This window comes from Berghia stephanieae, chromosome 12 (assembly GCF_034508935.2).
Source record: "Berghia stephanieae isolate SIO BIC M18660-M18661 chromosome 12, UCSD_Bste_1.3, whole genome shotgun sequence".
Taxonomy (NCBI): Eukaryota; Metazoa; Mollusca; class Gastropoda; order Nudibranchia; family Aeolidiidae; genus Berghia; species Berghia stephanieae.
The window spans coordinates 31,430,915-31,446,438 of record NC_088371.1 but is presented as its reverse complement, the minus strand read 5'-3'; the positions used below and the strand labels follow the sequence as shown (position 1 = coordinate 31,446,438).

At 35.4% G+C, this 15,524-nt stretch overlaps 2 protein-coding genes across 13 annotated transcripts in view; one reads left to right on the top strand and one right to left on the bottom strand.

Annotated features, from left to right (window-relative positions):
• LOC144957910 (uncharacterized) overlaps positions 1 to 15,524 on the top strand; it is a 318,367-nt gene that overhangs the window by 79,555 nt on the left and 223,288 nt on the right. The window lies entirely within an intron of this gene.
• The window catches only part of LOC144958076 (V-type proton ATPase 116 kDa subunit a 1-like), a 41,285-nt gene that overhangs the window by 18,432 nt on the left and 7,329 nt on the right, over positions 1 to 15,524 (bottom strand). For 5 of the 7 annotated variants that reach the window (XM_078889683.1, XM_078889686.1, XM_078889687.1 and 2 more), the window contains exons 6-16: positions 10,675 to 10,781; positions 9,686 to 9,812; positions 8,165 to 8,247; positions 7,260 to 7,353; positions 6,744 to 6,956; positions 5,840 to 5,990; positions 5,300 to 5,439; positions 4,939 to 5,075; positions 3,647 to 3,749; positions 2,072 to 2,190; positions 1,270 to 1,421 (exon numbers count right to left, since the gene is read on the bottom strand). In XM_078889683.1, coding sequence (XP_078745809.1) covers positions 1,270 to 1,421; positions 2,072 to 2,190; positions 3,647 to 3,749; positions 4,939 to 5,075; positions 5,300 to 5,439; positions 5,840 to 5,990; positions 6,744 to 6,956; positions 7,260 to 7,353; positions 8,165 to 8,247; positions 9,686 to 9,812; positions 10,675 to 10,781 — 1,426 coding nt within the window. The remainder of the gene's footprint in view (positions 1 to 1,269; positions 1,422 to 2,071; positions 2,191 to 3,646; positions 3,750 to 4,938; positions 5,076 to 5,299; positions 5,440 to 5,839; positions 5,991 to 6,743; positions 6,957 to 7,259; positions 7,354 to 8,164; positions 8,248 to 9,685; positions 9,813 to 10,674; positions 10,782 to 15,524) is intronic. The other 2 variants (XM_078889689.1, XM_078889685.1) reach the window with 1 other exon arrangement.

Sequence of the window (15,524 nt, the reverse complement as noted above, 5' to 3'; positions counted from 1 at the left end):
TAACTCTCTAACCGATTTCAAGAAAGCCTCAGTTTCATATAGTAACATCCTTTGCTTCATTTTCCGACATCTACTCCTTTTCTGCCACCCTTGAGTGGATATTGGCAACACACCACATATTCATAGAAATCTACTTCTGTGAACATCTTTTTTGGAGTTTTCATGTTAAGACATTTGTCATCCTCATATACTGTTGATTTCATTGTCAACTTCTTGTGTTCCAAACACAAATCATTCTCATTTTTGGATTATGTCTGGGTCTCCAACACCCTGATTGTTATTGTTTTCACTTTTGTTAATTAACTCTTGGATTACCAACCATAGGAAAATCGTCACATTTGTTACGATATGACCAACATTTTTCTTATTCAAATTTCTCTTGTACATCATGAAATTCAAATAAAATTAACAGTGTGTTGTAAAGCATAATTTGCTAAAGAAATTATGTATCACAAAAACTTACTGCTATTGTGTTTGAGTGATAAAAAATATATTTTTGAGTTAGTTGGGTGTGAAATTTTTGGGAAAATCCTGAAAATGGCTGGTAAGGAGAGAGCTAAATCTTTAAAACAAATTGTCTTTGTATTGTTCTTCTGTGTGGCCACATCAGGGGAGTGTGACTGGCCTATGCCAAGACAAAATCTCTTGCAAACACATAACACCTCTTCAATGGTTCTATATCAATGCTAAACACACTCCATTTACTGCAGAAAGTATAGAGCAGGATCAGGGAAATCCAGTGAGCCAATTGGATTGTGTTTTATCCAGCATGGAGCGACACAGTGACGTCAATTGTCCTCATGGCCACCACTGGTCAATTGGCTCTTGGAGTTTTGAAAAATTATGTGATGGCCCACTAGACTTCAATACCAATAAATATCTATATAATCTTTCAACATTTCATTAAAAAAAAAAAAAAACATATCCACATATAAAACTAAATAAATAAATAATAATAATAATAATAATAATAATAATAATAATAATAATAATAATAATAATAATAATAATAATAATAATAATAATATTAACAATAATATTAATAATAATAATAATAATAACAATAATATAATAATAAGAAGAAGAAGAAGAAGAAGAAGAAGAAGAAGAAGAAGAAGAAGAAGAAGAAGAAGAAGAAGAAGAAGAAGAAGAAGAAGAAGAAGAAGAAGAAGAAGAAGAAGAAGAAGAAGAATAGGAAGAAGAAGAAGAAGAAGAATAGTAATGATTAAAACAATTTTTAAAAATTTAATTAAATCTAAAACAACGCACCAATGAGTAGACTGGGGGCTTTATTCGACATGGTTGAGTCGTAGTGGAACCATTTGTGGAATATTAGGATGATGAGGTATCCAAACATACAGAACAGGAAAATCACCATGGGGACAAATTCGAAGATGATGTTCAAGGGTCTCTTGAAGTATCTGACAAATGGATTCAAAAATGCAAGTGATTCTTCAACACTGTAACTTTACAATTCATCTCATAGTGGACAGTTAAACACAAGCCTTACCCTCTGCTCAGATAAATATTAATCTGCAAATTTCAATTTAATTTAATAATGTGGTGTCTATGGCAAAAAGTACCATGATTTGTCATGTCACAAAAGTCAAGCATTATTAAGTGTAAGTCATTGGCCAGCTGTGTGACATTGGTCATTAAAAAACTCTGGTCCCAACACTGCATACTTGGGGAAAATCACACATTGCCCAAATCAACTTGGGTGTGAAGAGTATATCTGGTCATTGGCAGTGACCGATATTGTATAGAAAAAAAAATGCCTGACAGGTGTCTTGTACTGTATGAAATGGAAATAGGGTTTCATCTGGCCTGCAGTGTAATGAATGAAGCATTACGAAGCCATAAACTTGTGGGAAGGGGCTATATAAAAACACATATTTAGTCATATTTAAGAAATATCATGAAAGTTTATAACTAAAATACATTGGCTGGAGTATCTCATGAAATACCAATATTGAAAAAGAAGGAAAACATCACCACCATCACAGCCACCACTATCATCATCATCATCACCACCACCATCATCATCATTGCCAATCAACAATCCGCATACCTGTGGTTGATGAGACTCAAACCAATCCCAAAGAACATCTGAGTGACTCCGAGAATGACAGATATTTTCATCTTCAGGGAATTCCCAAATGCTATTTTGTTCTCGGCCAACATCCAGATCTGACAGAGAGGATGATCAAAATAATAATAATAATAATAATAATAATAATAATAATAATAATAATAATAATAATAATAATAATAATAATAATAATAATAATAATCTCTGTCAAAATGTAACCCATCGCCACAAAATGGTGTTATGTTCAAGTGTACCAGATGCCAAAATAGGGTTTTAAGTTGAAATTCTAGTTGTTGTGAAACAAACCATTATACCCAGTAAAAAAAAAGAAAAGAAAAGTGTGTATCTTTAATATCATAGTGGAGAACTTACAATATTTGCTGAGAAATAAAGGCTATTACGAATATGCACTCATTCCTTCTTAATCATTATACCTCTGTGTATTGTGGAAATTAACAAAGATCGAGACAAATCTTTTGAGCCATCAATGATAAAATCGGTCTGGTAATAAAGTCTGATCACTGAACATGTTCTAAATATTCTACCACTTGATTTTATTGAAAGTTTCAAAATTGACTCGTTATGAAGCTGTATCATTTGGTTTTATTGAAAGTTTCAAAATTGACTCGTTATGAAGCTGTATCATTTGGTTTTATTGAAAGTTTCAAAATTGACTCATTATGAAGCTGTATCATTTGGTTATATTGAAAGTTTCAAAATTGACTCGTTATGACGCTGTATCATTTGGTTATATTGAAAGTTTCAAAATTGACGTTATGAAGCTGTATCATTTGGTTATATTGAAAGTTTCAAAATTGACGTTATGAAGCTGTATCATTTGGTTATATTGAAAGTTTCAAAATTGACTCGTTATGAAGCTGTATCATTTGGTTATATTGAAAGTTTCAAAATTGACTCGTTATGAAGCTGTATCATTTGGTTATATTGAAAGTTTCAAAATGAACCTGGCGACAGGGTGGCCAGATGACAATTTCCACTGCCAAGGTCAAATTGAGGACTGATTATTATGCCCAAGCATTTTCTAAACAACTGTTTGAGTCCAAGTTCAACGTCTTTATCTGCAAAAGGCGGATTGCCCATCGATGCAGATTTTATTCAATTATGTGGTGACTTTCTCCTTTATTGTGTTATTGAGTTGAAAGATAAATATTTAATAGTTGACCAAATTTGTTGTTGTTGGTAAGATCTAGGATTTCTGGTGGGAGAGTGTTCCATTCCCTGATGGCTCTTGGGAAGAAACTGTTTTTATATTTGTTGGTTCTGTGTGTTGGGGTTGTGAACTTACTGCTATGATAATTATTTTAAAATGTTTAAAAGTTACTCGTTTATCAATCTGTAAAAAATAGTTTGAAAAGTTTAAAGTTTTAAAATCTTTAAAAATTTAACATGGGTTTTAGAGAACAATTTTAACCCACAACTCTATTTTTTTCTCTCCAAACAATAGATAATATCAAATTCTGGTATCTAGTAACCCCAACATAATACTGTTTTGAGACAGCAGGTCACAAATTTCCATCTCTGGGCTCAACTTACCGGATCGACTCCCATGGGATAAGGAGATCCCATAAAGGTGTTATTGGGATTCAGGTGGACCTTTTTCCAGTGACCAAGAGTATCTTTGTTGTACAGCTTGTTCCTGAAGAAAGCATAGAGAGCAAAAAGACTTTAAAACGATGAAGCCACAGCTTCCCATGCAAAGGGAAAGGAATCCATCCTCTGTGTGTATTTGAAATTTTTTCTGACACCCCCCCTTTTTCCATCCAGCAGTTCTCTGGTTTACTCCACCCACTGCCAAATATGTTGAGCGGTTTAGAAAAGATATCAGTAGACATGTGTAGAAGACATTCATAGAATTACAAATTAAACTAACCAAGAAAATGTAAGACAAAGGAGAATTGGTTCAAAATGAGAACAAATGTAGATTCCAAGAGCACTCTATTAGTGTATTTAGTTTCTTCTTCTTCTCCTTCTTTCCCCTCAAGATGTCTTTATGGCTGAAGGTCAACAAGTTGCAGGAACGCTGTGGTCTTCCAAAGCTGGTGCTCAGACCCATAGAGCTTTGACTTTAGAGTAGTCCTCTCGGATCAAATGGTCTCCCTTTGCTCATTGTACTTAGTACAGTCCTGCAAAACATGTGTGGTATCCTGCAACACCCTCCACATTCACAAATGTCTGTTTCTCCAATCTATGTACTTAGTTTGAGATCAACTAAAAGTCTCATCTGGACAACAGGAAAGGATCCCATTTAGAGGAATACACTCAAATGTTTCCAAGATATGTTCAAAACAAAAAATCTAACTATCAGTGCATAACAGAGAGATGACTTAAAAGGAAAATAAATATGACATCCTAAAACTAATACTATATATTTGACTGTTACCCTTCCAGCCAAGGACTCCGACAAGGTCCAAGACAAAACCAAGTAAACCCGTTCCAAGACAAAGGCAAAAAGCAACTCAAGAAACAGATATGGGAGATGGAAGCATATGACCTCCTGCCCACCATGGAAGGTCAAAAGATCCCACCCAGGCAGTCAAATTGAGTAATTATAAAAACACTCCAATAGATTTGGACAACTTTGGACAATTTGGGGGCAGCGTGGCTCAGCGGTAGGTCATTGCTTCGTACCCAAAAGGTACCAAGTTCGAATACCCTCCTCGTTTTGTGGCCTTGAGCAAGTCACCTCGCCCTAGCTCATTTGGCGGCGCTGGACTGCGGCTGACGCATAGGTTATTCCAGTCTTCCCTTGAAATAGACCTTATAGACAAATCTCCCCTTGGGGATGAATAAAGGGAATTTAATTTTTTATTTATTTATTAACTTACTTCTCTGGTATACTCCATCCACTGCCAAATATATTGAGAGGTTTAGAGAAGATGTCATTGTAGATGAAACCAGTGTAGACAGAGAAAGCACCCATCAGAAGGATGATGTAACGGCCTCCAAAGAAACGCTGGAATATCTGTTAGCAAAAAAGATAAACGTCACAAAGGTATCATCAATGCACAGCGGTGGTATAGTGATAAACACACACACACACTCTCTCTCTCTCTATATATATATATATATATATATATATATATATATATATATATATATATATATATATATTTATTTATTTATTTATTTTTGTTCATTAATGTTTACAGTCAACAGCTTCTAACCGACTTTAACACTCAATCTTACCTCGTTCTGTCCTTTCTTAGCTTCCAGAGTTTTCTCCTTGAGCACGAGGAAAAGACCAAACATGAACATGATGAACCCGTGACCCATGTCACCAAACATCACGGCAAACAGGAAGGGGAAAGTGATGGCCGTAAATGGGGCTGATGGGATGAAAATAATACACATTTTTAAAAATGAACTAACATATGTTAATACTATGCATTTAGGTAAAAGACTCACAAAATCTGCCAGCTGGATATAATGTACCAACACATTGCAGCTCACGAAATAGGCCTATTCTCTATACTGTCACTGTGATTTTACTAGCAGTATATAAACTCCCTTTATTCATACCCAAGGGGAAATTTGTCTTTAAGGTCTATTCCAAGGGAAGACTGGAATAACCCAGGCATCAGCCACAGTGCAGCGCCGCAAACTGAGCCGCCCATGTCAAATTTCTGTTGAACAAATTTATTTTTTCCCCTATTTTTTTGTTATTTTATGTCATTATGATCTGGTCTTCACACGATCAAAAACTCACTAAGCCTGTGTCATTCTCACCTGGATTGACCTCCCTGTAAGCAGCGACACCGTAGGCGTCTACCAAAGCCTGAAAGCCTGAGGTAAACTTATTGGTCCTGTTGTAGGTGGGCGGCACCATTCGTGTCCCCATACGATTCAGGATGGATGGAACGCTGCTACCACTCGTTTCCTGGGAGATGAAGAAAATGGAAAATAATTTATTACAAATAAATAAATAAGTATATTACTGAATTAATAAAATATATAAAATAAATATGCATATTTATATTTAACTTTTCCACATTTTAATCATGCTCAGTGAGTTTCAATTATTCTCCCCAGCGGGCAATGCGAAATTAAATTTCTATTCCAAACAAACAATAACAAGGCATTCTTAAATTTTACTAGAAATAATATGTCAAAAACTGCCTCCATAATCGCCTAAACAACGGCATGCTCTAATCTCTCATTGGTCTTCAATGTTTTGTCCATCATATTTATTGACAAAGGGAAAACCCACATCGTCTGACTTCATGTAATAAATTGTGAAATTGAATGTAAGCTTTGATTTAATATACGAAACAGATAAAATGGACATTTCAGGTTTCCCCTTTATCAACAGAACAGGATGAATGAAACACTACAGATGAATGAAATAAAGCGGTAGTCACTACCACATTATCTCATTTGTCTGTAGTGTTTCATTCATCCTGTTTAGTTGATAAAGGGGAAACCCGAAACATCAATTTTATCTGTTTTCGTATGTTAAATTGAAGCTTACATTCAATTTCACATTGTTATCTATTTCTTCAGGCTTCCAGCAGCAACATTTACATTTATTAAATTGAAGCTTTGACTATTATTTTTTCCAGTTTCAAACAGCAACATTTGCAATAAGTTCCCCGAAGCAATCCCAACTTGAAAACAAAACTATTTCACTTACAGTGCCCCGCCTGAGCGCTTGTTGAATGCGGTCCAAGTCAGCCACAGGACACCAGCATTCGGCAATCAGGCATTTCTGCGTGACATCCAGATTGAACATGTTGAGAATGTGGTAGATGGCCTTGACCTTGTGAACTTTGATGAACCAGACCTTGATGTACTTGGCAGCAACCACTAAGATGCGATGACGATGCTCCTGGGTCTGACTCAGGACCTGATGGAAATTTTAAAGTAAAGATCATTCTGAATAAAACCACAACAGATACCTAAAAAAATTTATAATGGTATGCTTGCAAGAAATATTTTTTTGTTTAAATAAATATAAATACCCTAATTTAACATTTTAATAAAAGGTGTTCTAAAAATAAAAATAATAAGATAGAAAATAAAATTTAATTTACGTTAATATCTTAAATTTTGTGAGTTAAAGCCTTCTGATTTATATATTTTTAACTGCTCAAACAAACAAAAAAGATAAGATATGAGAATATCATTAATTTCTATCATTGTAACCTACTGTGTTTAAATCTTCTATTCTTGTCATGACCCCAATAGCCATTTCTCTCCTTTCTGTCTGGGTTTCAGGACATGGGTACAGCGTGGCATGGTAACTGAAATCCAACACAAGTGAATCGTGAATATTCAAAAGGCCCAATCCTCTAACTCCAATCACTTAAAAAGTAAATAATAAGTAATAAATATGCAAATAATGGTTTCCATATTCTCAGCATGTTTCACAGGGCCTATTTTTGTTCCCCAAGCAAGCCACATGGGCCAAAATTGCTTAAATTTCAATCTCACACAATGTAAGCTACTCAGAATAAAATGGGTGGATAGAATTAAAATTGAAGAAGTATGGAAAAGAGCACAGCAGAAACCAGTGGGAGAGGAAATCGGAAGAAGAAGATGGAGGAGGATTGGACACACCCTTAGAAAGAACGACTCCACTATAACAAAGAAAAGATTGGACTGGAACCCTCAGGGTAGAAGATCAAGGGGAAGGCCACGAGGAACATGGAGAAGAATTAAAGAAGCTGATATACAGAGAAGTGATAAGACATGGAACGAGATAAAAAAAGTTAGCTCAGGATAGAGAAGGATGGAAACTGTTTGTCTGTGGCCCATACTCTGACCCAGGGTGAAAAAGGCAATGATGACGATGTAAGCTGTGTTAGACACACTTTGTTTATCTCGGTGAGCCAGTTCACAGAGTGGATAAGACATTACTAGTTAACTCAAGGACCCCACTTCGAGCTTCACTTCAAGTACTGTTATTGAATTGTTGTCCTGGGGGGGGAATACTTAACCACCAACTTGTCCACTTTAGTACATCCTGTTGACATCAGACGCTTGTTTGACGGATTCTCTACATTAATTAGTGAAATACCTAAGCAATATCTTACAAACCTATGAGAGACTCACCCTTCACATATTTTTCTTATTCTGTTTTTCAGTTGATCTCCTTGGAAGAAAATGATGAACACAGACTTGTACACGTTATCTCCCTGAAAACATATTTAACAAAAAATAAGCTTTCAAAAACTTACAATAGAATGAAGTTGACATCACTCTGCTCTTTGTCTTTGTTTTTAGATTGCTAGTAAAAAGATAAATATTCACTAAAGCCCCTATAAAGGACTAAGTGTTAAAGGTTATACATAGTTTTGTGGATTTGTACACATCTGATCTGGAGGGCAGAATGGATGAGTGTTTTACCTAATCACATACCATCATTATAACAAAGCCTAGAGAAAAAGAAAAAAACTTTCACCATCTGATAAAAGAACGATGAATGACTAAGATCTTTTTTTTTTAAGTAGTAGTCCAAAAGTAGTCGTCCTTCAGTGCCATTACTAATGAAGTCGGTGTTATCCAATTTTCTATAGCGTGAAACAGACAATAGCAATTGATTGCCACTCTTTGGATAAGACGCTAGTCTATTGCAAAGTACTTTCTTCCAGATCTAACAGGCCCAACTACCCAATCACTGCTGGGTAGAAGGGGCAGGGGTGTCAGAAAAACATCTCGACTTCACCCAAGATCAATCTCGGACCATTTGCATGTGAAGCAACCTCTCTACCAACTGAGCACTTACTTAGCAAAACTATCAAGTACAAAATTACTGTATACCTCTCAAGACAAATGTGTTTTGTGAAGGAAAGATAATTGTCAAAAATGAGTCTATATCTCCTTTTACTTTTATATTTTGTTCTTTTGTTTTGAAGGGTTTTACGGAGCTTGCAACACATTTAGATCATATCAGCGACAATAAAAAGGAAGAAAATTTGGATAGTAAAAACATTCTAGATGTACAATTATAAGGACTTGAGGTAAAAGTAAGACATAGGGGAAATGGCTCAACTAGGGAACAGATGTAGATTCCGAGAGCATACTATCGGTGTACTTAGTTTGAGATCACCTAGAAGTCTCACCCAGACACCAGCACAAGATCCTACTAAGAGGAATGCAATCGAATGTTTACAAATCACATGTTAAAAATAAAAAATAACAGAATATAAGAGAGAGAGAGATGATTTACAAGGGAAAAAACATAATCTTCCAAAACTCTACCTATACATTCGACTGTTTCCCTCCCAGCCAAGGAATCCAGCCAGGGTCAGGACAAAACTAAGTAATCTTATTCCAAGACAAAGACAGAAAGCAACTGAAAAACAGATACAGGGGGGTAGAAGAGACAGCAAGTACCTCCCCACCCACAATGGGAGGTTGGGAACCCCACCCAGTACTTTTATATTTCAGTGATAGTAACAAGAAGAAATAAAGAAAATCGGAACCTTATGAAGAAAACTCTCTTAAAAATGACACTTCATCAAAAAGTTTGAACCAATTGAAGTCACATAGAGTTTGAACTCACAACTCCGCTTTTAGATTACAAAAACTTTTGAAGATGATAAAAGAATAAAATTATAATAAATTTCTCACCGTAATAGGGTCTTCCAAGGGTGTGTCAATTTCTGCTTGTCTTAAAAACACATTTCCTCTGCAAACACGCCACAACATGACCTCAAAGGATGGAATGCGTTCTCTCATGATAACACCAGCCACAAAACTAGATGACACCAAATAAATTAATTAATTAACTAATGAATAAATAAAGCAATTTAGGCAGTTTCTAATTTAAGCGAGGCGATGTGTGATGAATAAAATGGTTTTCTTTCAGACAAATAAAATGCTAGTAAAATAACAGTGACAGCATAGAGCGTGGGCATATTTCATGAGCTGAACTCTAACAGCAAGTCAGATGGGCCTGTCTATTTGATACAATAGAGTATGCATCTCATCTTGTCACAGAAGTCACCAGATATTCAGTCAAGGTCAGTAACCAGATGGGTTATATAAATCCTGAAAAATAATGATCCAGGGGTTGTTGCCTTGAGAAAGGCACCTAACACACATTACCACACTTGACTCAGGAGTGAATGAGTGCCTGGCAGTAATGGATATTGTAAAAGAGTTAGTACATAAAGGATGCTTAACTGGTACATTATGAATGGAAATATGGTCCATGTGGCTTGCTAAGGGAATAACTTTCCGTTTAGACAAAAAAAAATATTATGCCCTTCCCTTCAGAGGAGTCATCTAGGCATAATATGAGGGAGTGTCTGATGCCAATAGTAATCGCCAATGATGTCTAAAATAAGCAAAATGGGGATTAAAAATCATGCCCAAATAAAAAAAAAAACCCAGAAATTGTCTCACGCCCGGCTCAATATGGATCCTCCAAGGTCACAGTGCAATGCCTTAACCACTCATCCACATTGCCTAAATCTAGATCTCTACACAACAATAATAATAATCAATCAAGAATAATGACAATAATAATAATAATAATAATAATAATAATAATAATAATAATAATAATAATAATAATAATAATAATAATAATAATAATAATAATAATAATAACTCACCCGAGTTTCATAGGCTGCCCAATCCTGACAGAGTGTTCCTCTCCCAACAGTTCCATGGACTCTTCTTGAATGGCAGGGTCGTGTCTGGCCTGCATGTTGTGTTGGGCCTGATGACGATTTCCAGATGAAATGATTTACAATAAGATTAATGATGATGATTTCCAGATGAAATGATTTACAATAAGATTAATGATGATGATTTCCAGATGAAATGATTTACAATAAGATTAATGATGATGATTTCCAGATGAAATGATTTACAATAAGATTAATGATGATGATTTCCAGATGAAATGATTTACAATAAGATTAATGATGAAGATTTCCAGATGAATTGATTTACAATAAGATTACTGATGGTGATTTCCAGATGAAATGATTTACAATAAGATTAATGATGATGATTTCCAAATGAAATGATTTACAATAAGATTAATGATGATGATTTCCAGATGAAATGATTTACAATAAGATTAATGATGATGATTTCCAGATGAAATGATTTACAATAAGATTAATGATGATGATTTCCAGATGAAATGATTTACAATAAGATTAATGATGATGATTTCCAGATGAACTGAGACTGCTGATGATTTCCAGAAGAATTTATTTTACATTAATTTCACTGATGCTGATTTCCAGAGCAAAATGATTTACAATCAGATGACTGATAATGAAATTTACAATAAGATCACTGATGATTTTCAGATGAACCAATTTACAAATCAATTAGTCTACAAAAACACTGCTGATGATTTCCAGAAGAAGTGATTTACAATAAGAATAAAACATTCTTTTTAGCAATATATTACAATTGCAAATGCTATGACTTGACAACAGCAACGGAGAGTTTTAAAATTTCAAATTCTGGATGTTGGTGAAACTCGATTCAGATAACTTTTCAAAACGGCATTTTTACTGCGGTGTTGAAAGTAAGATTTAAAATAGATATGATTGCTTCTCAAAGTTTAGTTTCAAATAAAGCAAATGAAATATCCACATTTAATTCTTTATTAAAAGTAGCCATCTCTATATTTGCTCCAAGGACATGTGCAGAGTTTTGCTATATCACCAAATGTAAATGGTGCTGCTCGAAGCTCAAAGAAATAAATAACAATGTGAAATTGAATGTAAGCTTCAATTTAATATGCGAAAACAGAAAAAATGGACGTTCAAAGTTTCCCTTTATCAACAAAACAGGATGAATGAAACACTATAGACGAATGACATAATGTGGTAGTGGCGTTGTTAACATGAATAAACAAAAACATTTATGCCCATCAATATTGCTGTTGGACAGGGACCCCCTTGTAAAGCTCAATATAAATTTAAATTTAAATGATGGTATGATGAGATCTGACTCTTTGTTTGTTTGTTTGTTGCTTTAGGTCTCTTCCAACACAATTGAGGTTATATGAGAGACCGTTGAAACAAAAAAACAAGCAATCTAACAAAAATAGTACAAAAGTAAATCAAAATCATAACCAGATCTGACTCTCAACCACTACGAGCTCGTTGTATCAAAGTTCTACTGTTTTGACATTTTCAATCTTGCTGCTTCACCAACCCCCCTAATCACTAACAATAAAAATAAAGGCGGGACTACACATTCTGTGATTTCCCCATTCTTGATTTAATCTCAACTTTCTCATTATAGTTTGATTTACTCTGACTATGTGTTTTATCCACAGCAATATTTTGAATTGCAACCAACGCTATAATACATTATAGAAGAGATGACTGTTAAAAACAAATAAAAAAACAGTATGGTAACATTCAATATCTAGATGTTTAAGTTTATATAAAAAATGAAAATGAATTGAATTGATGATGAAAAAGAAAAGAAAAAATAAAATTGACATTCGCATAATCACAATTTTTCAAAGATATCAATGACTATTAAAAAAATTTAATTCAAGACAAACAAGCAAATTTTATTCAATAAGCATATGCAGGAATCATTGCAATTTTGTAAAAAATAAAATTAATGTCCAAATTTTTTAAAAAATTGACGCTGCTGACAATTGGAATGTTAAAAGCAAGCCTTAACATCCACCAGACTGTCATCCTTTCTACGAAAGACCCATGCAGGGCTCTAACTAAAGAAAATGGTGCAAGCCTTAACATCCACCTGACTGTCATCCTATCTACGAAAGACCCAAGCAGGGCTCTAACTAAAGAAAATGGTGCAAGCCTTAACATCCACCTGACTGTCATCCTTTCTACGAAAGACCCATGCAGGGCTCTAACTAAAGAAAATGGCGCAAGCCTTAAAATCCACCAGACTGTCATCCTTTCTATGAAAGACCCATGCAGGGTTCTAACTAAAGAAAATGGCGCAAGCCTTAACATCCACCTGACTGTCATCCTTTCTACAAAAGACCCATGCAGGGCTCTAACTAAAGAAAATGGTGCAAGCCTTAACATCCACCTGACTGTCATCCTATCTACGAAAGACCCAAGCTGGGCTCTAACTAAAGAAAATGGCGCAAGCCTTAACATCCACCTGACTGTCATCCTTTCTACGAAAGACCCATGCAGGGCTCTAACTAAAGAAAATGGCGCAAGCCTTAACATCCACCTGACTGTCATCCTTTCTACGAAAGACCTATGCAGGGCTCTAACTAAAGAAAATGACGCAAGCCTTAACATCCACCTGACTGTCATCCTTTCTACGAAAGACCCATGCAGGGCTCTAACTAAAGAAAATGGTGCAAGCCTTAACATCCACCTGACTGTCATCCTTTCTACGAAAGACCCATGCAGGGCTCTAACTAAAGAAAATGGTGCAAGCCTTAACATCCACCAGACTGTCATCCTTTCTACGAAAGACCCATGCAGGGCTCTAACTAAAGAAAATGGTGCAAGCCTTAACATCCACCTGACTGTCATCCTATCTACGAAAGACCCAAGCAGGGCTCTAACTAAAGAAAATGGTGCAAGCCTTAACATCCACCTGACTGTCATCCTTTCTACGAAAGACCCATGCAGGGCTCTAACTAAAGAAAATGGCGCAAGCCTTAACATCCACCTGACTGTCATCCTTTCTATGAAAGACCCATGCAGGGCTCTAACTAAAGAAAATGGTGCAAGCCTTAACATCCACCTGACTGTCATCCTTTCTACGAAAGACCCATGCAGGGTCTAACTAAAGAAAATGGCGCAAGCCTTAACATCCACCTGACTGTCATCCTTTCTACGAAAGACCCATGCAGGGCTCTAACTAAAGAAAATGGTGCAAGCCTTAACATCCACCAGACTGTCAACCTTTCTATGAAAGACCCAAGCAGGGCTCTAACTAAAGAAAATGGCGCAAGCCTTAACATCCACCTGACTGTCATCCTTTCTACGAAAGACCCATGCAGGGCTCTAACTAAAGAAAATGGCGCAAGCCTTAACATCCACCTGACTGTCATCCTTTCTATGAAAGACCCATGCAGGGCTCTAACTAAAGAAAATGGTGCAAGCCTTAACATCCACCTGACTGTCATCCTTTCTACGAAAGACCCATGCAGGGCTCTAACCAAAGAAAATGGTGCAAGCCTTAACATCCACCTGACTGTCATCCTTTCTACGAAAGACCCATGCAGGGCTCTAACTAAAGAAAATGACTTCATAATGGAGCAAAGACAAAAAAAAAAAAATCACATGGAACAATTTTAAAGATGTAGAGAAAATAAATATATAGAAAAGATATTTTTTAATTCAGAACCCACTGACCAGGGGATCATACATTGCCCTTTCCCTGAGAAGACTCTAGCCACAAACATTTTAAATCTATGCACAAAATCTAGACTAGACTACATGAACAGAACACATAATGAATATAGAACTGCTATTTTTCAACTAAGTAAAAAAAAAGGAACATAAAAAAATCACAAATAGCTACAATCAGCTTGATGTCAACTGGAATGAACACGAACAATAAAAATTCAGGAATGATAATGCTCCGACAAAAAAATTGAAAAGTTGTTCATGAAACAGTGACAGACAAAGCCGAAAGACAAATACAAGAAAGAAAAAAAATCATTAAAGAAAAAAACACCCTGTCTCGATAGGGAATTGAACCCGAGATCTTGATTTATGGGATGAATTATCTCTTACATTTTTCTTTCTGCTTTTTCAGACATTGTTTCAAATACAGTACGAAAATTTTTCAGATTTTTATCTTTCATCATTGCCTGCTCCCAAAGTTTTCACTCTGTGATGAAAAATAAAATCAGAACCAGATCATATCAACCAAAATCAAACAAAATGTCTAAAGATGGAGCAAACAGAGCATAGAATGCAAAGAGAGAGAGAGAGAGAGAGAGAGAGAGAGAGAGAGAGAGAGAGAGAGAGAGAGAGAGAGAGAGAGAGAGAGAGAGAGAGAGAGAGAGAGAGAGAGAGAGAGAGAGATGAGGGGAGGGCGCGGGGGGGGGGGAGTAAGAGAGAATATAGAAATTTACACAAAGCAAATCATATAGAAATCATAATGCTTAAGCTAAACCTTGCTTGGGCTAAGTAGAATTCAGGAATTCAGGAAAAAGCAAATAGAACAGCCTTGCTTAATAAAACGAAATACAGCAAGTACAACAATGATGATCCTTTCAGTCTTCCCAGAAAACAACATACCACAACTGTCAACCAGACTACCAGTAAAACATGGTATGATTCTAAGAAATCAGGTGTTTTTTATCTCAAAAATCTGGATCATTTTAAAAAATGCCTCAAGACACATCTTTTCTCTAGACATTTCCTCTAAAGAAAATGATGGGGTTTTTTTTTTAGTCTATACATTTTAATTTATAATGCATATTGTATTATGATATTGTATGTGTAAATTCATGCTTATGTATTTATTATCT